The sequence below is a fragment of the Pinus tabuliformis genome, chromosome J (genome assembly GCF_031772625.1).
Source record: "Pinus tabuliformis cultivar Carrire ecotype Pingquan chromosome J, CPIR1, whole genome shotgun sequence".
Taxonomy (NCBI): Eukaryota; Viridiplantae; Streptophyta; class Pinopsida; order Pinales; family Pinaceae; genus Pinus; species Pinus tabuliformis.
The window spans coordinates 135,518,845-135,543,439 of record NC_142295.1 but is presented as its reverse complement, the minus strand read 5'-3'; the positions used below and the strand labels follow the sequence as shown (position 1 = coordinate 135,543,439).

Below are 24,595 nucleotides of genomic sequence, written 5' to 3'. Positions count from 1 at the left end.
GGACTAGATGCAGTCACTGAGGATCCCGCTGGGGCAGCTTCGAGTTGGGCCCCATCGTCTTCGGGTGAACACAGATCACCATATACTGCCAGTTGTGCAACCTACTGGAGCTTGAGACTGAGATGCACCTCATCTTTCTGTGCCTCGTATAATACGAGATCGAAGGACGATATCATTGCCTATATAGAGAGTCTAGAGGATCCCTCTCTACTTTCTTATAGTACCTTGACTAGAGATGCCTATCCCTTTTCATCGGGAAGATTTTTATACATAGATCTCAGATCCTAGATACCCAACCTCACTCGGGGATGATTCAGGCAATCACATCATACTTTCAGGTTGATCCAACTAGTTGGAGCAACAAGTGACGAGTTGAGTTCCACAGTATTTCAGATAATAGAGCAGTGAGGTCTCCCCTTAGGCACACCCCTTGGGAGGCCAATCAATACCCTCAAGACCATTATGGAGGTGTCAAACAAAATATCAGTTCACTCATACCTAGAGCATTAGAGAGTTCAATACTAGAAGGTTCCCGAACAGGTCCCTCCCCCTATTGGGTTCCTCCCTATCTTTAGTGGAGTAGTTAGAGACTCATCCACAGCTTCATTCCTTTGGCCTCGGATGTTAGGAGTATCCCTCGCTTCTACACCCCCCCTAGGGTCATGCACCCTAGCTCCTTGTTGGATCCAAGGGACTCCGATAACGAGTCGATGCCACTATTGTCCCGCTTGCCATCGACTATCAAACTTGGGCATTCTTGACATCATCGACCTCTAGTCCTGAGCTTATTCACTTAGCCTTCTACATGATCTGATTATATACATGTTTATGAGGTTGTCTTATTATTGTATCCCCTTTTTTACTTCATGTTATCCTAGATTTAGCTTTGTCATTTTCTAGGAGTTGCTTTTGCACTCCCACATTGTACTCATATTGGTTGTATCTTTCAGTTCGATTGACCTATTTATAGTCATTCATTGGACATTAAATCAAAATAACAAGGTGTTCATGGTATGGAGCAAGGATATAGGTTGTTGGCTGTCCATTTATGGTGAAGGCATTGGGAGCCACTTGTGAGATTCATTTGATTCACAAGTGAGAGGATTTTTTCGCTGTTTTGTTTGTAACACGCTACTCATCGTGTATTTGTACCTATCAAACATTGGGATCTCTTTGTTTTTTGTATTTTTGTGGGTGCATTTTCAATTGAAGTTGACACCCTTCATTTGCTAAGCTTGAGCTATTAAGAAAATGGCTAGAATTGATGAATTATTAGAGTTACTGAATATTCTAATGCTTTCTACTATTGAGGATATGGTCAAAATCAACAAAGCCATTCTTGCCGATGTTTGAGCCTGTTTACAAGATGCATAGGACAAAATTGAGTTTCTCCAACTTGAATTGTAGCTCCAACGAGATGAACTACAACAAAGGAATTGACACACTGAACTAGTCTTTGTTCAGAGCAACTCTATTCAAATTTGAGAAAGGTTCCTGTAAGCTACTAACACATGAGTAGATCAATGGCACCACTTCAGGAGCAGATTCAAATGAAGATGAAGTTCCACTTGCATTTCCTAAGCCCATCAACCAACCTTGGGAAGAAGTTATCAACAAAAAACATAGAGCTAGTCTTAGATATGCAAAGGAAGTGACCTTTCACATTCCAAACTACCTCAAAATAATCCAATCTCAAAGTGTTGGGTTTATTTAGGACAACTCATCTTCACTTGCTCCACATCCACCTCAGATTCTTAAATGCCAAAATTATTATCAAGTTGGCCACATGAAAGATCAATGTTTTGATCTTCGCCCTTGTGAGCATTGTGGAAAACATACTATCCTTTAGATAGATGTTCTAGTCAAAAGATTCCTGCAAGAGTAACGATTTACCTTGGATGGTTCGTTTCTTAGCAATGGTCTTCAACAACCAAGAAGATATATTGGTCATACTATAAGATTCATTCTTGAGTATTGACATGTCTTGTAGTGAGGAGATTTTCATCTTCGCACCTTGTATTTGACAATGAGAGAATTGATAGCCAACTACTAGTTTTGAAGTCGTATCAAGTGAGCCTGAGCCAAAGCCAAAGCTAGAGCCTAGAGCCAGAGTTAGCTAGAGTTAGAGTCAATGTTGTAGTTAGAGATAGACTCATTTTCCATGAGCAACATTTGGTTTCTGGTCCTCCTTAAACCACCAATTAGTAGAAGATTTATTGCTTTTGTTGTACAACAATTTGTGGTCATCTTCAAACCACCATTTCAACAATTTGTCGATGCCTTTAAACCATCATCAGTGTGCACTTCCATTTTGCAGAAGACATCAACTTCTAGCCAACCTTAAACCACCACTAGTAGAAGACTTTGGCTTCTACTACCCTGTTGGTTTGTGGTCTTCCTTAAACCACCATATCAGAGAGCATCCAACCATTGGTTACTATCTGTTTCCTTATTTCAACTCTCTTCTTGGACTCATACACCCCTTCAAATTAAGTGGGGGGATGTTGGAAATGCAATCCTTAGGGATTATGTCAATACATGTTATTCATTTGTGAGGAAGGTGAAAATCCATAACTGAATGTGAAGAGTCATGAGTCCAAGAGACCTCTTGTAATATGAATCCAAGGGTAAAAAATACATGTACTTATATGTATAACATGTGAATAATATGCATTTCATGTTTATCTTATGTCTTTTTCAATTTTTGTGAGTCTAACAGTCATGATAACCATATATATTCTATATTAGGTAGCTTGAGATGTTGATAATGTGATGAAGAAGATAAAATAACCATGGATAATAATGTTGTGACATTGCCATGGATGCGATTTTAAATGGTGAATCTAATGGCACATTGTTTTAGACATGTTAGGTTACGCGGTTTTAAGTTGATTTCTTTATGGTTATTGTGAAGGTGGTTGAGTATTTTTTGTTATTCCAAATGAACGTACTAGTTTGGCCATTAAAAGTCATCCAATTTTAGGTAAGTGTTTTCTTTTGCAAAAATAGTTCCTTTTAGCAAAGTTAAGAGGAGTGTAGGAAATCCTACTAAGCTGGCACAATGGATTTAGGAGACTTGCGATTATGAGATTTTTCTGCCACTAAAGAACAACCTTGTTGGCATCATTATGTTGTCATTGGTCACATAGCATTAGGATATTACTCAACTAATTGAGTGTTTGTTCTCACCAGCTATGGGCGGAGTGTGATCACGTCTCATCGGTGGAGATGATTTGTTAGTTGTGCCATCTATAGGAGTTTGAGATGATTTGTTAGTTGTGCACTTCATCTTTATATGCCACCTATAATATGGTATTAGAGGGAGAGATATCACTATCTATACTGTGATTTTTAGGGTCCCTTGCTACCTTGTTTTGATAGAGAGATCAGGGGTGTTTGTCTCTCTACATTCATGAGGCAACCAATTACTTTTGAAAACCCTTATGGGAGTTTTCTAGACCTTGCCCCACCAAGTTGATCACCTTCTCCTTCTAACCTATGTTGACAATTTGTGCACATTTTCCAGCCATGTATGTAGATGATACCTTGTCGTTGAGATGATGCACATTGCCCCATTATGGCTAATTGAGATGTACTCAATTTTAGCACAAATTTGCCTTTCAGCCCATGTTGAGAAACCAAATGTCCATAGATTGGTCTCTTTGGCCTCAAATGATAGGAGAACTTAGGTTGACTATTTGTTTGCTCCATTCAAGGTTAGCCAACTAAGCCCTTTCAACCTTGGGGCATGTTGACGACTCAAATTGCATTTGAAGACTTGTCAATGACTCCATGGTCAGAATACACCCAGGGCATTCCAATTCCAACAGATCATGTCAGAATGCCAGAATTTGGTCTTTTTCCTCTCATCATTTTGTTGTTAAGATTCCCCAACCCTACAAGGATATTGTAAACATGATTCTAGTATGATGAAAAAGAGTCATGTAAAAGGCTTAGATAGCTTAAGACCTTTCTAGCAAGTGAGTTCACTCTAGGGAGTTTTTTTCCCCTTAGCTCATTCTTTGTGTTTTTCAACACTAATAATCAATTAAATTTTTCTCCAAGATATACCCCAAAGCTAGATTGCGGTTTGATGGTAGAGTCTTAGGTGAGTCGTAGTGTATGAAGTCGATGTATATTACCATACTAGATCATCTCTAAAGTTTTGCGAAATTTGATTGAGTTTAAGTGTCAAATTTTAATTGTTAAAAATTCCTTGCTGGAGAAGACTTTTATGTAAATTTTGATGTAAAATGTAAAAAGTGTTGTCTATAGAAGTTGTAGGGGGTATGAATACTCAAAATTAGACCTCTACACCCCAACTTTCTATCTAGACACACTTTGAGGGTAAAAAATGTGTATTTACCCCTCAAAACCCATTTTTTCCAATTTCTGGCAAAAACTGGCAAATAATTAGTCGGAAAATAAAAATAATGCTAAAAAAATGAATTGTAAATTCCCAAAAATTAAATCAAATAAAAAAATGATGGGAATTCGATTTACCAAGGAAGAATGGCCCGAGAAAAATTCGTTGGTCCTCCAGCACAACGAATGGTTCAAGAAATTTGATTTTTTTAAGAGAGGTGGTCAAGATTATTGATTTGAATGGGAATTGATCGAGGAAAAATAAGGAAAATATTTCTAAGGTGGTCCAACCACTCTGACATCAATTTTTCACTCAATCCAGTCTCCATTTGGGCCTAATGTCTCCCTCTCGTCAAGATCTACGCAGGCTCATCAAGGGTTACAATTTTTCCTGGAGAAAATCTAGCCTTTTTCACTTGGGATCAAGACGTGCTTGCTTGGGATCACTTGGAGATCAATTTTTTCTATTTAAGAGAGTTTTCTCTCTCTCATTTGTAACATTCTAATATCGAGCTACTAGGCTTAGCGAAGCTCTGCAGGATTTTTGTACTAGAATTTTTCTGATCTAATAAAGAAAGACTTTGTGGGCACATGCTTTGTGGTGTTATTCTTTTGCTTCTATGGTAATATTGTTAAGATCTTTTTGTGTTTAATGTTCTACACCATCTGATCTATAATTTGTTAATTTCATATGCCATTTTTGAATTAATTTAGAGAAGGTATATTGTGTAATTTTTTGGATTGGATGACCACTCTAGGTGAAGTGCTAGTCGGTTTTTGGTTGAACCCTTATTTTTTTTCATTGTGTAGTCCAATCCCTTATGGATCTAACAAAATCTTTTGAAGTGTGTAAAGATCTATAATTTTTTGAAGCAGATCTTGTGCGTTTGGGGAAGTTTTTGGTTGAACCAACCAACCCTCAAGCGGATAGAAGTGGAAGAAGCCACATCGATTTTATATCAAGGGCTTATCAACTGATATTTTGAAAAGGGGTTTTCCTTGCCATAGCTTGCAAATATCACCAAAATCTTCAGATCTATCTATTTATGCTCTTTATTTGTCAGATCTAGCTTTTAGAGCTTAATTAAAGGGTTAATCCCTTCTTGCTTACCCAAGAGCGGAGGTGTCCTCATACTCTTGAGGCTAGCTTTGTATTTTTGTGTATATATTTCTCATTACTCTCTGATCTATCTTCTCTTGTTTCAGATCTGATTTTCCTCTTGGTGGCTTGCGCAGTTCGTCAAGGAGGGTTTGTGAAGAGGATTTTTCTGAAGACGTTTAGAAGAGATTCATAAGGAGGCTTAAAAAATAACGAGATCTATATTTTTTGAGGCCCCTTTTCTCCTTTTAGCCGTATGCTAAAGGAGGGTTTGTCTCCCTCTTGTGTATAAATTTATTTCTTGAGACTTGACATCAACCCTTTGAGCGAGATTAATTAGAGGGATAAGCGAATTGCCTCTTGGGGAGGTCTTCTACTGGAATTTTGCCACAAGGCATTGTAAATATATATATATATTTTTTATCTCATTATTGAATTTTGAGGAGAGGTATTTTCTCTTTGAAGCTCTATTTTGTAAACCTTCCTCAAGATCTCAAATCCTTACTTCTCTATAAGAGGGTTTTACTTGTAATAATAATAAAAGAAAATCTTCTTGACGAAGCTTGGGGTTTTTCCCATGGTATCCCATCTCCTCATTTGGTAGGAGGAACTCTTGGATGGTTGGTGACTAACTCGCTTATTTTTCATTGTTAGCTTAGTTTTACGTCTTGCTCATTGCATCATCTAGTTACTAGATCTAATCTCTAGTTATCATTTTGTAAATAGATTTCATCATTCATCATTTTCTTGTACTAACTTGCATTTGTTTCATTGAAGTAATTTGCATTAGCTTTCTTGATGTAATTTACATTTGCTTCATTGAGAATTTAGTTTGCTTCATTAATCATTTTGCATAAGTTAATCTCACTTTAATATCATAATTTGTGTTGACTTTTTTATTTGTTAATTTGATGATTAAAGTGGAATGGTATTTCTTTATTGATATTCTTAAGATACTTCACACTTGAAGCATTTTATTTTAATCGCCATATCTACAACTCATTTGAATCACTTGTATTAACTTAGCATTTAGTTTGCACTTTTAAATTCTCTAAAATTTACCTCCAAGCATAAGCTTGGTTGATAGACATTTAGGAACACTTCCTCAACTATCATTCAATTTCCCAAAAATATTTGAGTTTGGAGAAAAGGTTAAAACGCATGACCTTGCAGTTCTCTAGCTGGCCAAGTTCCTTGTAGGAACAAAGGTATGTGGGTTGTATTGAAGAACTAAGGGGGTATCGTTAATGAAGCCTTAGCTTCCTCACTTAACCTTCTTGCAACCACCTCAATCCTTACCAAGTTGAAGGAATTGAGGGGAAGTCAAACCTTAGATTAGGCCTTAATAAAATTTACCAAGACCACTTAATCTCACACACTTATTGATAACATTGCCTCATCTTGCATACAATTGATTATTGTACAAGTTGGGTTGTAAACATCTCATTCACTGGCAAGCATTATACTTTATATTCTTGTACTTGTCTATTTCATTTTCTTGCTCATATTAATTATCATATCATTCTGGAGCAATTTTTTTTAAAGTACAAAGTTTATTCTCTTGCAAGCTCTATTTCCATCATGTTACTCATATCTCAAAGTTGTATATAATCTATTGTGGTTTTGATTCACTAACACTTGTCTTGCAACGTCCCATTCTTGTATCTTGAAAATCATATTTCAATGCAAGTATTGTGATTTTGCTTTGAGCATATATTTCTTGCAAGTATATTTATTGGCACTGGTCTCTTACAATTTGTCTTGCAAGATATCTTGTTGAATTAATTGATTCTATATTGTTGATGTTTATATGCTCATAAACATTTGTACTTGCTATATCGATCTCTAATTTTATTTCAAGTTATATTGAATGGTAATAGCCTTACAATCTCCTAGAACTTGTTACCTCTAACAAGTTATCCTTTAGAATTTTCCTTAGGGACGGTTGTTGCGCGGATTGTATAGGCACCGTGACAATGCTCAGGGTGGGGGCTGTCACTCTGATCCCCGCCCACTCCATTCTAGCTATCTCCCAACAACAGGCTATGGGGGGTAGTCCCTATGGAATGAGGTGAAGGAAAGTAAGTTGATAAATCAACTTACTTGGGAGACACGGATGAGTGGCCTAGCCACTTGGTTGGAATTAAGAAAGATTATGATTAAATTAGATTTTCTATTATGAGACCAGTGCTTTAATGGAGTCACAAATTCTTGCTTCTTATGAATTGGAACCAAATAACCGGATGGACACCCGCTGCTCGAATGATTGACTAACCTATGTGAGATGCTTATGCAAGAGATTATGAGTGACTGCTATCTTGGATTAAGATTGGTTAGATTACTTAAGTACTTATGTGAGATTTATCTTAAGAGTACTTAACAATGTTATGATGCAATCTTAAACAAGATAAGCTTCAAGAGATACATGTGTAAACTTCAAGTAACCAATTCATCAATTAACACAAGATGTTATGCCAAGCTATGAGATTAATGAGATTAACCAATTTCAGATGTATCTCAACAATAAATATTCAGAAAATTCAGACTTGATCAATGTTATAACAACAGTAAGAAAATGCTAAACCAACAATGCTTATGCTTGCCCAAGATCACAAAAATATGCCAACTTAGAAAATTATGTATGTTAGCCTTCTCAAGATGTATCTTTCAGCAAAATTTCAGATCTGAAGTATAAATTGCAGCAGTGAGTTAACCCACATATCAACAAATAGTGATGTCAGCGCCAATGCCCAAAAATCCCTAAAAAAGTAAATATTGCCAAACTAGAGGAAAATTAATTTACATGAATTTTTAGGGCTTGACTAAGAAAATTTTAGATCTGATATATTTATTTCAGCAGTGAAACAATGACAGATCAGTAAGCTAAAATTGCCAGAAATAGATAACCAATATTTCCAGAAATGGCAAAATACACTAAAACTTGAAAATTTCCAATTTGAGGGTTTTAGGAGAGTTTGATTCAACAACTTTTCAGAACTGATAAGTTTATGACAATAGAGTTTTAATGACAGATTAACAAACTGAAGTAATCCACACAATTTCTAAAAATAGTAAGTTTGCCAAAAAAATTGAAAATTCAGATTTTTTAGACTTTAATTAGGATATGATTCAGAAATGTTTAGATTTGATTTTTCACAGTTATGCAAAAATTTCCAGCAAGCTAAAATGTCAAATCTAGGTCAAATTAGAGATGCCCAAGTGGCAAAAAATTGTGAAAACGAAGATTTTGCAATTCTAAACAATTTTGACCATATAGAATTTGATTTTAGGGCCTAATTATTTGTGTTTTGCTTGCTGTAATAAAATTGCAGAAAAATAAGGGTTTAGAGATCAAACCCTAGGCCCAAGGCCTTGAAGATCCCACTGTTGAAAATCGTTGAAACTTTGGGATAATGTTGCCGCTTGCTAGATATGAATTTTGAGACCTTAATCCTGCAAAATCGCCAAGTGTTTAGCCTTAAAACTTTAGATTAGGGTTTCAGGCCAAATTTGGGGGAAAAAGAGGTCAAGAAATGGAGATCAAGGTCACGGGAGTGGAATTTGCCGGTATAAAAGGGTCAAAATGATAGATCAGGGGAGGAGAAACCACTAAGGCTTGACGATGGACAAAAAGGGCTCCAAGAGGAGGGCGTTGGAGAGTTTGAAGGCTAAAAGGGCAAGAGGAGGCCAAAAACTGAAAACCCGTGTCTCAAAAATTTCCATATCTGAATTTTGCCGTCAAATCTTCAGTAAATGGCCCTGCAAAATTGTTTAGAGACTAGATCTTACCCTCAAGTGATTAGATCTAGCTCTTCTCTCACTTGATCCCTTGACCCAACCGGAAAAAAAATGAAAATAGAAATACCCAAACCCCAAATATATACAAAATAAATCTAAAACCCCAACCCAAGTTAGAAAAAATAAATTACAATTACAATTTACAATATAATTTACAAAATATACATGGGTTTTTAAATGGATTTTGAGAAAATAATTTTTTCAATATTTTTTACTTGAAAGAATGACTAAAATGCTTCAGAAAAATTAATGATTCACTATAGCCCAAGCGAAGATTAAATCCACCATATAAAAAACTAGAGATCCAAGCAACAATTATTCTTGTCCAAATTTGTGAACTTGGAGGCTAGGGATTGAAGTACCTGCAAACACTATACATTTATCTCAAAAAATAATTTGTTAGATCACATGGGGAATCAAACCACCTAAGATTAGCCCAAAACTATCAACAATATGATGTTATCTCCTCCTAATGAAAAAACAGATATTACCAATATTCAACACAACATAGAGATGCCCGTAGTCAACACATTCGACAAATCAATAAGCAAGAACATCTTGAATTGTGCCCCAAAGTCTTTTATTATGATAGAAAAAATAGTTCCCAGTGGGACAATAGTTTGCACAATGCTTCAACAACAATTTTAGTCAGAGATTCAAATGACTCTCTAATTTATAGATAAATCCTCCAAAATGGAAAAATAATGGCTAGTTTCTTTGATCCTTGTCAAAATAATCTTGGCCGTTAATAAATACTTCAAGATCTTTTAATCTCGACTGTTGATTTCATATTTTTGAGGAATTTTCGAATTTATCATTTAATTCCATTTTAGTTAGCTCAAAATTAATTATTTATAGTTAATTTCCTAAAAAAATTTACTTTGACCTAACCACCAAGGTCCAAGGGTCCAAATTTTCTTGAAAAATACAATATTCCTTTGGTGGAGGACCTTTAAAAATTAATTCTTTCAAGACCCACGAATTTTTCCATTTGGAGAATTTATTTTCCTAGACAATTTAATTTTGACTCTAATTAATTAATTTTTTGGCTTAGGATTTAATTTTATTTTGCCAAAAAAATTAATTAATTTACACGAGGGGATTAATTATTTTTCCAATCCTCTAATACATATGATTTTTCATTTAAAGACTCAAAGAGGGAATACACATTTGTCTTAGACCCTCAAGACACATAACCCATATGCGACTCAATATGATCTAGTAAACCAAGTGATTTGTAATAAAATAATTTAGCCAGTTAGCTTAAATTATTTCCAAACTACTATTACATCATACTCGACTAAAACACTAAGACTCACCTAATAATTTGACAATAAATTTCAGCCTAGCTTTGGGGGTTTAAGCTGGAGGGAAAAAACTCTTCTGATTAGCCGTGTCGAAAAACACAAGTAATCAGTGATGCTAAAAAACCTCCTAGGATGGAATTCATCATCAAATTATAAGCTTACCTAAGTTGTTACATAGACTCATAGTTTTACTAAGATCATTTACAACATATAACTTTCAAAATGGGATGGCTATGACACATGGACTGCTGATATGTGATTCGATCCTTGTTGAAAAAATTGGTACTTTCGCTTCCTTGGAACTTTGACAAATCCAGTGCAACAGGGACCACCCCCCTTACCTTAGCTAGAAGAAAGCTTAAACGAAGAGAGTTGGGAATAGGTGACAACCCCTTCTCTGAGCGTTGCCACAAAAGACACCTTGTGGGGTTTAGGATTTTTCCCACATTCATAGGTGTACAAATCTGTGGACAACAAGGCACTTTCCAAAGTACATTGTTAAGTTTTGCATTGGTACTTTTATAGTGATTTATGGTGATGGAGATGTCTTTTCACCCTCCTCTTCTCCAATTGATAACTATCTCCCTGGAGTGTCTTTTTGTTTGGATCAATGTTGCACGATCCTCCCCCACCCCCCAAGGTTCCAAAGGTGGAACCGAGGCGAAATCACGTCCCGTACGGATATGTGGGGGATCTGTTGACAAAACCATAGATTAGGCAAATTTAGCCAGTTCCTGGAAATCCAAAATAGCGCGGGCTTGAGCTGCGGTTTCGCGACTGATCAAGCACAGATTCGTACGGATCCGGAGTAGCTCCGAGGCCCGATGGGCAATTCCGTGGTGACCGACCCAAGTTTCTTTTTTATTTTAATTTTTTGTTTTTGCTTTAACTTGAGTTGGGGGTGGGTTTAAGGTGAGTTAAGGAAATAATAAATGGGGATACAAGTCATTTCCCCCTCTCATTTCCTCACTCTTGTATGTTTGGAGAGCTTGGAGAAGAGAGGCTTGAGGAGAGCTTGGAGGAGTGATGATCCGAGTTGACTCAACTTTCGGATTTAACCAAGATCTTTTGCTTCCGTGATGTAGTTAGAATTGCATTTTATAAGAGCATAAATGAACATATATGCATGCTTAAACAAATGGAAACATAATGACGATCAACAAATCATAAACAAGAGACATTGATAACGGAGTTCGTCCAGTGTGGACTACGTCTCCGGGCCTGGTGTCAAGATGGTGTTGGTCGCTTCATTCAGTGTTGGAAATGGTGAAGATGTACATGGACTATGTTTTCTGTCATACAAGGACATGTGCCCTCTACATGAGTGGCAAAGTCTCTCCATGAGACATTCTGATACAGGAACTATCACTCACAATAGACCTGCTATCAGAATGGTATAATCTTACACATGGTGACAATGAGTATCCCGCCATCATGGCATCAAAGGGATCTCAACCAAAACACCCATGGTGACAATGAGTATCTCGCCATCATGGCAACAAAGGGATCTCAATCAAAACATACATAACAATCCATGATGAATACATCTCACATGGAATAGAAACAAAGATTCCGCATCATACATCAAACAGGAATCGAAACAACATAGTACATCTCACAACAAATGATCAAAAAAGTACATGACAACAACACTTCATATACCTCAACTATGATGCTGACTAAAGAATGGAATACTTAGCTGCTAGATCTGAATGCACCATCGAAATCGTGGCGTCGCATGGCATAAGATCGACTGTCCACACTCTGAAATTTGACACTGTCACTCCAATCTGGAAAATGGCCGAAAAATAGAAGGCTCAGCTGCAAAAACTGACTGCACCATTGAATTTGTGTCGTTGAGAGGTGTAAAATCGACTATCCATTTGTCGAATTCTGACACCGGCAAAATTTGGGCCTATAGGAATCTTTTAGATTCCCTCGTGATTCTCCAAAGATTCCCTCCTCTGGGTTCACTGGAGATTTGCAACTCAATTCAGAAAATTGATCTCGCCATTGAGATCCTTGCAAAATTCTGAGAAGAATGAGTATAAAGTTGGCTGCATTCTGGATCTGGAAAGTTGGCTGCATTCTGGATCTGGGAAATTTTAGCCTCCAAGGAATCTAGAAGATTCCCTCAAGATTCTCGAAGATTAGCCTCTGTTGGGAATTTGCATATCCGCTACTCAAAAGGCGAATCCGACCTTGCCATTGCGTTCCCTGCGAAAATTTGAGAAAAATGACTATAAACTTGATTACATTATGACAAAATGAATTTTTACCTCCCAAGGAATCTTTCAGGCATCAAAAAAGTATTCCTCGTCTCAAAAAATGTGTCAAGGTTCTGCCTTTTGGAACTGTGTCATGGTTCCACCAGGGCGTGGTTCCATTGCATGAAACTCCGTTCTCGGGCACCTCCGTTCCGTTGGGTCTCTCCCCATTCCGTTCTACACTCCTTTCCCTTGGTTGAATGAGAAAATACATGGTTTATAAAACAAAAAGTCGGCGGATTAAACAACTCAAGGCTGTTTGGCCTAACGGTAATGGCTTACGGTTTGTGCGCCGATGACCCGGGGTCAATCCCCACCCGAGCCATAAATACATATCAAAATTTTTTCACGTTTTAATTTTGTTGTTGGTTGGATTGCATGGTCCCGACGGTGGCGCGTTTTGTTATGGTATTTTGTGTGGAGGCGCCCGGGAGGTCGACCGGGCGGGTTTAAGCCCCGTCGCTTCCGGTTCTTAACAAGTGGCATGGGTCCGCCTGTTATATATATATGTATATATTTGGTGTATGGTTGTTGGGGCCAGCGGGGGTCATGGCTTGTTGGCCTATTTTTTTTAATAAAGTTTGTTTTTGACATATAGTTTGGGGGGGGTTGGCAGGGGTCATGGCCCACCTCCTCATCACATATTTTTATTTTTATTTTTTATTAATAATAGGTGCTTTTTAGATTTTGTCTAATATAAGGGATATTAGATAAATTAAAGAGACAATAATTTCACCCGCACTTGGGAGCTAAGTTTCCACGACGGTTGACGGTGAATTTGCAGGACACTTAAACTTGGCCCACGGCCCAACTTTGACTGCAACTTTGACTGGCTCTATCTCCTCCATACGAGCTCGAATTTGAGTGCCGTTCATATCGTTGGAATCAGGGCGATGAGCACTTCGATCTAGCGCTGGTTTGGGAGCATTCTGACCACTTTGAATTTTGACCCTTTCTGAGTGCTCTGGGACTTCTACATGTGTGTGGAGCCACCCGGATCAACTGAAGGAGGAGGAACTAGGAGCAGTCAAGGAGGAGGAGCTTGGAGGAGTAAAGAAGGGCTTCCATCTACAAGAACTAAAGAGATAAGTGCAAACCCCAATCTCCGTCATTTTTCTGTCATTGTTGTTTGTATTTTTTCTCTTACCTCTCCTACTCTTTCCCATTCTTTCTTGCTCATTTCATTATAGGTTGTCCATCTATATTCATATTCCAAAAATGTGTTCTTTTGGCTTCTATGTATCATTTCACTTTTGGTTTTCATGATGGTAAGGGGGGGTAGGAATAGAAGATAAGAAGAACAAGAGGATCACTATCCTCATATGAGTGACCTAATGTATGATGAGGAGGAAGGGTTTGAAGAGGACACTGAAATGCAAAAGGGAAAAGTTGCATTGACACCCTTGTGGAATTATGTGACCAAACTTGAAGGGGGAAAAGGTGGTGGAAGCTACAAGTTTCTGTGCCCTCATGGTTTTCATGGAGGAAAACCATATAGTGGTTCTTATACCTGTGTGAGGAGGTATCTTTGTGGGGTGATGGACAGTGATGAGAAAAAGGGTGCAATGGGGATGACAATTTGCCCTAAGGTTTCAACTAAACAAAGAAGAAAATACATCCAAATAGAGGAGGGACGCTGCACAACAGAAAAAACAAGAAACAAAAAACTCATTCTCAATAACGTGCAACCTCTAGATTTGGTAGCTCATCTCCTCATGGTACTTCTGCAACCTCTGGAAGTAGAATAACAATAAGGGATTTCCTAAATGTTGCTGGGAGGGACGATATGGATGGAAAGATAGTCTGGTTTCTTTGTGCTTGCAGTGTACCATTCAATGTGCTTCGCTCTTCCTATTGGCATGATATGGTTAAGGGCATCAATGAAGCCCCAAAATGATACAAGAGTCCCGACTATGAGAAATCCAGAACAATGTTATTAGAAAGAGAAAAAGCAAAAGTTCAAAGAGCTTTGACACATTTTACAAATGAGTGGGTGGATTGTGGGGTATTCGTTGTATCAGATGGGTGGACAAATGTTAGAAACCAACATTTGATAAATGTTCTTGGTGTCTTTGCTAGTGGTGTAGTGTTTATTGCATGCCATGACTCCTTCTCCATCAGTGCAACTTCCCAAAACATTGCAGATCTCCTATTGCAATCAATAAAAAATGTTGGTCCTAATAATGTGGTTCAAGTGATCACTGATAATGCAACAAATTGTAAAGGTAGTAGGAAAAACTATTAAGCATACTCATCCACACATATTTTGGTTTGGATGCTTGGTGCACACATGGAATCTTTTGATGCATGATATTGTGAAGCATAAAGAATGTGGATGGATTAATGAGCTTTACAAGAGAGGAAAGCAACTCATTAAATTTATCACAAGGCATACAAGGGTAAACTACTTTTATGGTATTTGCTCCAAGTTGCAGTGGCTTAAACTTGCAATAACAAGATTTGCAAGTTATTACCTCACCATTATGCGACTAATAAAGGTGAGACAAGCTTTAACTAATATGGTGACCTCTGAATCATGGGATAAGGATGGTGCTAATGTAACGAAGGACACTACTCTTGAGAATTACTTTTGGTCACAGATAAAATATGTTTTACAATCTATCAAACCAATTTATTACATGATCAAGTTTGCAGATTCAGATTGGCCAATAATTGGGGAGGTGTATGCGCAAATGGATAGCATGTTGGGGCAAATTAAAGACATTGTTGAACCTAGACTCTAGAGATATCACCTTGTACAATTATATTCGTGTAGATGTGGAAAAACGATGGGAAATACTAAACATTCCATTGAATGCCTTAGCATATGTTCTGACACCTAAATACTATCATCCATCATGGCTTTCAACACCAACACTTGGGGGGGGGGGAGCAGGAGAAAACCACACCTAGATCCAGAGGTTCTATCTGGTTATATGAAAGCATTGGATAAATTAGTCCTTGATGAGGAGGAGTTTGCCATGCTACGGAAACATTTGAGCAACTATACGCTTAGCACTGGTCCATTTGGGAACATGCATCTAATTAGAGATTGAGAGAATTTATCTTCTCTCGAGTGGTGGAACATGCATGGAGCTGCTACTCCACTTCGGCAAAATTTGGCATTGCGGGTGCTATCATAGGTGGTAAACACTTCTTCTACAGAGAGGTGTTGGAGCTCTTATTCTTTCATCCATAGTGTTAAAAGGAATAGGTTAAATTTAGACTGGGCAAAGAGCTTGGTTTATGTTCACTACAACTTGCGATTGTTGTCCCATTACTGTGATGATGCAAAGACTAATAAAGACCTTAAGGTTTGGGACAAAAATCTAGAGGAGCCCAATTTGGAGGATGCAGTGTTGCGATTAGAGCAATTGGATTCTGCTCTTATCCAAGATGATGATGATCGAGTTGAGATGCCACCCCCATCCGGTCCCATGGTTCCCAGGTTCCATGCTTCAACACCAACCGCAAGGGCTTCATCTTTATTAGTCCCATTGCCACAACTTCCAGGGCCACCATCTTTTTCATTGCCAGCCCATGGAGGCTCACGTGCTGTTCTTGGTGGAGATTAGTAAATATATTCACAGTTTACTACTTTTGTCATAGATTAGACTTGTAGTCTTGTTGTGAATTTAAACTTTTCTATCTTACTCTTTCTAGTCTAGTGTGTACTTGAGTTTTTGTGGTGGCCAACTGACCTATTTTGTAAACATTATCATTTGAATTTTGGACATGACTCATGTTGACAGTTGCTTACTTGCTAGATAAGTTACTTGAATGTTTGATGATTTTAACTTTTAAATGTTTATGTTTTATGATATGCTTAAAAATTTGATGTATGTTTGTAATTGCTAGAATTTAGATGGTTGATGCTCGAATAATTAATAATTGATGTACAATGGAATCATGGATGCCATATCTATCTTGATTTATGGTAAAATATGCATGTTTTCATGTCTTGTACAACTAATTTGGTATTTTGGATGTTTTTTTTAATATAAATGTAAAAACAATAAATATATATATATATATATATATATATATAGTAGACATATATATATAGTAGACCCTTCAGAGAAGCTTCGCTTCCTAGATTTTTGGGAAATGACGCTTCCGCGTCCCCGCTTCCAAAACCGTCACTGCTTTGTGCAACATTGGTTTGGATTCTCCCTTAGTCATCTCTTGTTAGTTAGACAGGTATCGAGTCAGGCTATTAGAGAGGATATCCACAGATTGTATATTTAAGTCAAATGGACCTCACCTTTGATGAGTCTTAGGCTCAAAGATGTCCTTGTACCTAAAGTACTTGGAGCTGCGGGATGGCATCATTGCTCACCCCCCTTATCCATGCAGGCATTGGATGCACTCACTCAGGATCCCTTTGGGACAACTTTGGGTTTGCTCCCATCAACTCCGAATAGAGACACATCACAATATACCACAATTTGTCAAGATCCACAAGGTGTGTCACCTTCATGAGCTGGAGATGGAGATGCTTATATTTATACTCTGTTACATGGGAGCCGCTCCCAAGAGTTGGGAAACTCGTTCCAATGGTTCCCGCGCTTCCGGGAGCTTTGGAACTGTATGGGAACATTTACTTTTCAGCGTGAGTTGCAATGGGAGCTTGGGAAAGTTCCGGGAGCTTTGAAGACTAGTTTTTTTGGAGTTCCGACTTTCCCCGGGGTTGGGGAATACAAAGCCTGTAGAGAAATATGCTGCACTGCCCATAAAACATGAGCCTATGTTGAAACCTTCGCAGGAGGAAAGGCCAAAGACATCCTTAACACTAATATCCTTAATTGAGAAACTGGAGGAATCTCTTCATGGGTTAAGGAAGCGTGTGGCACCTCGATGTAAGGCGATATTTGGGATGTCATGCTGATGATTATTTCTTTTGTTGTTTATGTGTATATATTGTAGAAGATTGTGTGTGCATATTGTATGTGGCAGTCAATGCTTAAACATTAGAGCTGCTTTACCTTTTCTCTTGAGAACAACTAGAGAAACATATGTAAAACTGTTCCTTTGTATTTTTAAACCAGATTGTTTCAAAGACTCGTCATGTGTCAGAGAAATGATAATGAACTTGACATTTTAATATTTTATATATATAAAAGGGAGAGACTCTCGGAGAGAGACACCCAAAGAATATATTTATATATAAGAGAGATTATATATTATATATTTATATATTTAAATTGATTTTAATATTTTGATTCATTATTAATTGTGATTATTATATAAATTATATAATTAGAAAATATTTTTTATTTTTATATTTTAATTTTTTTATTATATAATATTACCGCTCCCGATTAGCCGTTTCCGGTAAATTTTAGGGGAACCTCTAGCCATTGATAGTGGTTTAATTACCTTGCCCCTCCCTGGCCTATAGCATATTGCCATTATCTTGCTTCTATCTCATTTTTCTTCATGCTCTAGGGTATTTACTCATATCTTTGGCTCATGTCTGTATTTTGTGCCTATAAATTGCTTGATTGACTCTTTGAAGAAAATTGTGGTTTGAACTTTGTATCTCGTGACATCCACCTGCAGATCGATGAGGCCCCACACCTCCTCTGGACCTATAGGCTGCAGACCAGTTCCAATCAGGGCCTCGAGGAAGCTTCATGTATGACAGAGTTAGGTTGCTTGCCTCACACTGTCTAGAGTACTCATAGAGTCATGGGTCTATTACTAGATTCTTCCTCAATGGACTACACTGTTAGGAGAGTTGCGGGAGGGGGTCAATGTTTGTCCAAGATCATAAATCTTGGTACCATCAGTCCCGGGTTCTCTTCAGATGAGGGTATCAAACAGTGTAACAAACCCTTCTTGGTGATAGATGACTCAGTGGGATAGTTCTCTTCTTCTTCCTCCCCTCCTTCTGCCTCTCGCTCTGATGTGACTTGATATTCACACTTTATGTTTGGCATGGAATTTTCTTCGTAACTGTGATATTTTTTATTACTATTATCTAGTTTTGTGGCATTTTGTTTCATGTATATTGGGGTTAGGAGCTGCTTTTTCACTTCCATTATGTACTTACACACTGGTTGTACTTTTGAGTCCCATTGAGCTACTATTGTTGTCATTAATTGAACAATAAGAAAACTCCCTTATCTAATTTGGGTTTTACAAAGTAATAATCTCGCTTTTTTACTTTAAAAGTTAGTGCAAAATGGACCTGATATTTTGTTTTATGGGCAGGAACTTCCATTTACCAATGCCAGGAAGAAAAGTGGCATGGGGGAGGGTTTTGTTTGTTTTTCCAGTGAAGAGCATGTTACATTAGCTACAGAGGTATGGACATGCATTGGAAAGTTTACTGTACATGATATTTGGACATCCATTGGAAAGTTTACTGTATATGATATTTGTTCAGCAGATGCTCTTGCCTGAACATTTTTTGCTAATATGAATGACGTGTCTAATTACAGAAATTGAATGGAAAGTCTATAAACAAGAGGTATTTAAGAGTTGCAGATGTTCTACCACGTCCATGGGAGAAGGAGCAAATAAACGTTCTAGAACAGGGAGAAACAGATGACCAAGATATGGATGATCCTGATGCTTTCTGCTCAAAACAAACAAACAGTGAGATTAAATCCCCTGTGGATTCTGAGGTTCTTGGTGATGGAAACCTTGAGCAAAACAATCATTCTGCTTCTGATAGATCAGTTATAAAGCTGAGGAGTGCTCGTGATGCTGTTACACCTCTTGCAAACATGCCATATGAGCAGCAGCTAACTCACAAGAAAACTTCAATGACACAAATTCTCAAAAGACTTGTATGTGTCTATGCCTACAAATGAAATCACATTGAAAATTAAGGATCTATTGCAATCTAGCAAGATGTTTAAATTTTAAGAGATATTAGTGAATTTGTTCTACATTAGTTTGTCCATATATATATGTTCACCGGGATGCAACAAAATTTCTATAGTTTGCTTAGTGCTTATCTTTCACAAAACTAATCATTTTTTCATGTGGAAGCCAATAAGCATTTTATTACAACATTATTTGCATTTTTCTAATACAATCCTTTGGATTTTCTGTAAAGACCCGTAATGCACGGAAAACATGCCCATCTGAATTGCCACTTCCTGAATGGATTCTTTCTGCAAAGAACCGAGGTAATCTCAGTTTCTCTTACTTGGGGACTATTTATATAAAAATTCTATCTTGTATAAAGTCATTGGCATCATTTACTGTGATGTGTTTACTTGGATATAACACTAAGATAGATCCATCTTTTGAGCACCAAGAGGAATATAAGGAAAACCTAGGCCTAACCTTCTCAGTGTTTAAAAATCCAGGGTTAAGATGGATTTATGCTCGTTTACACACATACACTAATATATTGTGTTTATCAGTGGTGGAATTTTGTTTTTTAACTTTTTCATTTCCAGACCTGAAATTTTTCTTGATTTTGGTTTATAAATCTTGCATGTGGACATGACATCGTCCATCTGGACTGTAGACTTCCATAATATTATTGCTACTATGTAGTAGATCAAATTCTTAGTGATACCATGTTTTTTCATTATATCAGACCATATCTATAATGCATTAGCATAGATCCATCTTATCCCTGTATCTATTAAGAAATGATATGGATAAAAAAACCTAGGCCTAGACCTCTCAGTGCTTAAATGATCTATGGTTGTGATGGATCTATGCTATTTTATATTATTTCGCAATATTGTAATCAGTGGTCATTGTGTTTTTTACTTTTTTACATTGCAGGCCTTAATTTTTTTTTTCTTAATTTTGGTTTATAAATGTTACACATGGATCCCACAAGTTCCACTTGGACTATAGAGTGCAACTCACTTCTCCTGCAACTCACTTGGAATGTACTGATATTGTATGTACTTTTTTTAAAACTTTGTTCGACATACTTCTATGGTCTTTTCTTGGACATTAATTTGATGTTTGGCTAGGATATGACTTTAAATAGAGTGTTATTATTATTATTATTTCTATTTGTATCTAGAGGAATCGGCAATTGGTTTGGTCTCATACTCCCGTGACATGGAGTTGATTCCAACCGCTACCACTATAACCTCTAGGTGCCTTTGGTATGCCCCTTCCCCAGACACATGTGAATTTGGGGGATTTGAACCTCGTACCTCCTCACACATAATACTTCATTTTCATGGCCATCGCCAATTGAGCTACCCCTTGGGGGCTTAGATTATTATTATTATAAATAAAATTATCTTATCTATTTTATCTCTTGGTGCAAATATTTGAGAATGGTTGAAAAGCTTTGGACATCATATTGATTGTGAGATTGCGGACACGTTTTCACTGATAGGTTTCACTGTGAAGGACTCTTTGGAAAATTTTAAAATACCAGGTCTTCCAAATGTAACCAATGGGTTTTTGCAACTTTATAAAGTGGACAAGCATATTTTTGTCCATTTGATGTTTTCTATTGACTTTCAACCATCCATAAATGAGTAAATGTGTGTTTGAGGCAGTGTTATCAGGATCAGTGTTGCGAACATCGCGATTAAATTGCAATTTTTTTCGCTGAAACGATAATTTTTTTATTTTCAAAAAATTGTGAGAAATTGCGACCCTATCAATAAAAATCGTGACGGCGGAAAACAACGAGTTGTTAAGTTCAATTTTTGGTTTTTTTTCTCATTTTTTCAGACAGAGGGCAAGATTGAGAGCTGAGGAGGAGAAGAAGTCATCTACAAGGGCCAAAGAGGAGAAAAGCGAAGGAATTTAGCATCCCAAGCAAGAAATATTCGAGTTTGGACCAAGTTTTTTTAGCAAAGCGTAGTTTCCAGGTACGGGCATCAAATTTGGCCATTTTTTTTTTAATTTGTTTTTGCTTGGGTTTTTATAACCCATTGATTTTCAATGATTTTTGAGTGGATATGATTTTTTTTTTTTTTGGTTATTCTTCAGTTGGTTTTTCTTTCTTTTTTGTTGCATAGAGTGGAGAGGGTTCATTTTGATAAAAAATGCAAAAAAATGATTGTTAGATTTGTAAGTTTAATTTATTCTTGCGCCCTCGTTTTTTTGCATCATTTTTGCTTGGGTTTGAATATGCATTTTTCCCATTATTGTTGCATTGAGTTGAGGTTTTTTGTTGTTGTCAAAAATTCAATGTGTTGTATGTAATTTTTTTTTTAATTTTTATTCTTTTTGTGCCCTAGGTTAACCGTTCAACTTCAAATTTCATCTTACATTAAAACTCAAGAGTTCAACAAAGTTACAAACATGACAAGGAATTTGGACCCTTTGTGGGAATTTGGTGAACCTGATGAAGGGTTTGACAGATCAAACTTGACTTGCAATTTGTGTGGGCATCATATGATGGGGGGGTATATAGATTGAAGTATCACCTTGCACAAATCCTTGGACATGCAGTAGTGCCTTGCACCAATACAAATCCCAAAATCATCCGAAGAGCCCTCAGATCATTGGAAGAAATAGAGCAAATCAAACTGTCCAAGTTAGCTCTGAAGAGTCAACTAGTAGGGAGTAGAGTGTTAGGAGGTGAATATGAGAATGGCATTGGTTCTACTTCAACGTCAGTATCTACAACCAACCTGTAGTTGCCTCATCATATTTTGTTCCTAGAACCACGCCTGGTTCACAACCATCTATGTCTTCAATTATTAAAAAAAGGAGAAAGAAGAAGCTGACAAGTTGTTGGGCAAGTTTTTTCTTTGAAGTGATATTCCTTTCAGCGTTACAAGAAATAATCCATTTTTCCAGCCTGCGGTTGATGCTATTGCAATTATTGGCCCAGGGTACAAAGTCCCTTCTTATGATGACTTTAGAGGTTGCTTTCTTCAAAATGAAAAGGTTGATTGCACCAAGAGATTGGAGGAGTGTAGGGCATCATGGGCACACACAGGATGCACTATGATGTCAGATGGTTGGACCAATCAAAAGGGTAGAAGCCTTATAAACTTTTTGGTTAATTGTCCCAAGGGGACAATGTTTATGAAATCTGTTGATGCATCTGCACATATTAAAGATGCACGATTATTATGTGATTTGCTCGATGTGTTTATTTTGGAGGTAGGTCCAGAACATGTTGTCCAAGTCATAATGGACAATGTTGCAAATTATGTTGCTGCTGGCAAGATGCTTATGGAGAGGCATCCTACTTTATTTTGGACACTTTGTGCTGCACATTGCATTGATTTGATGTTGGAGGACATAGGAAAAATTCCTTTTGTCAAAGATATTTTTGACTCATAAAAAATCATTACAAAATTTATATATAATCATGCATCTGTGTTTCATTTGATGAGAACATTCACCAACAACAAAGAGTTGGCACCCCCCGCCATTACACGATTTGCCACCAGTTTCATATCTCTTCAATCCCTCTTGAATACTATGTGGGATGTGAAGAGAATGTTTCTTTAAGATGACTGACGTGCTTTGGCATTTAGCCGCAAACCAGAGGGAGAGGCCATATGTAGATTAGTTTCATACCAGGAAAGCTTCTGGGTTGGAGTGCAAGAGGTGTGCAACATTATTGAACCTTTGGTAAATGTTCTTCGATTAGTTGATGGTGACAATCCCGCAATGGGCTATTTGTATGAGGCCACGGACAAGGCCAAAGAGTCCATTCAGACCTACTATGATGATAAGGGAGACGAATGGTTTCAGAAACAACTCCTCTTATGGGAAGTGATTGATGAATGATGGAACAACACACCCAAGCACAATTATTATGTGATTTGTTGGATGTGTTTATTTTGGAGGTGGGTCCAGAACATGTTGTCGAAGTCATAATGGACAATGTTGCAAATTATGTTGTGGCTGGCAAGAAGCTTATGGAGAGGCATCCCACTTTATTTCGGACACTTTGTGTTGCACATTGCATTGATTTGATGTTGGAGAAAATAAGAAAAATTCCTTCTGTCAAAGATTGTGTTGACTTACAAAAAATCATTATAAAATTTATATATAATCATGCATCTGTGCTTCATTTGATGAGAACATTCACCAACAACAAGGAGTTGGTGCCCCCCGCCATTACACGGTTTGCCACCAGTTTCATATCTCTTCAATCTCTCTTGAATTCTATGTGGGATGTGAAGAGAATGTTTTTTTAAGATGACTGATGTTCTTTGGCATTTAGCCGTAAACCAGAGGGAGAGGCCATATGTAGATTAGTTTCATACCAGGAAAGCTTCTGGGTTGGAGTGCAAGAGGTGTGCAACATTATTGAACCTTTGGTAAAGGTTCTTCGATTAGTTGACGGTGACAAGTCTGCAATGGGCGACTTGTATGAGGCCATGGACAAGGCTAAAGAGTCCATTCAGACCTACTATGATGATAAGGGAGATGAGGGGTTTCAAAAACAACTCCTCTTATGGGAAGTGATTGATAAACGATGGAACAACACACCCAATTGTCCCATTCATGCTGCAGGGATCTACCTGAACCCTGCATTTGCTTATCCTTGTGGTTTTTATTTGATGCTGAGGTCATGGATGGATTCTTCACCTGTGCTCAGAGGATGGTGCCATCTCCAGTAGAACGTGTAGAAATCTCCAAAGAAAGGGAGATATACAGGATGATAGGTGGCACATTTAGCTTTGACATGGCTGTGGTTGATAAGAAGACTAAAATGCCAGGTATGTTTTAGTTTGTTTCAAATTTCATTGTTTCTTTAAGTTCATAACTTCATAAGTTGTAGATGCATGCTGGAGAAGCTATGGTGGTAGAGTATCCAATCTGTGAAGACTTGCCATTTGAGTGCT

At 37.4% G+C, this 24,595-nt stretch overlaps 1 protein-coding gene across 1 annotated transcript in view; it reads left to right on the top strand.

Annotated features, from left to right (window-relative positions):
• Window positions 1-24,595, top strand: part of LOC149225989 (zinc finger (CCCH-type) family protein) — a 201,179-nt gene that overhangs the window by 50,678 nt on the left and 125,906 nt on the right. The window contains exons 2-4 of the mRNA XM_089377373.1: window positions 19,053-19,145; window positions 19,283-19,633; window positions 19,906-19,978. Of these exons, the coding sequence (XP_089233499.1) occupies window positions 19,053-19,145; window positions 19,283-19,633; window positions 19,906-19,978 (517 nt within the window). The remainder of the gene's footprint in view (window positions 1-19,052; window positions 19,146-19,282; window positions 19,634-19,905; window positions 19,979-24,595) is intronic.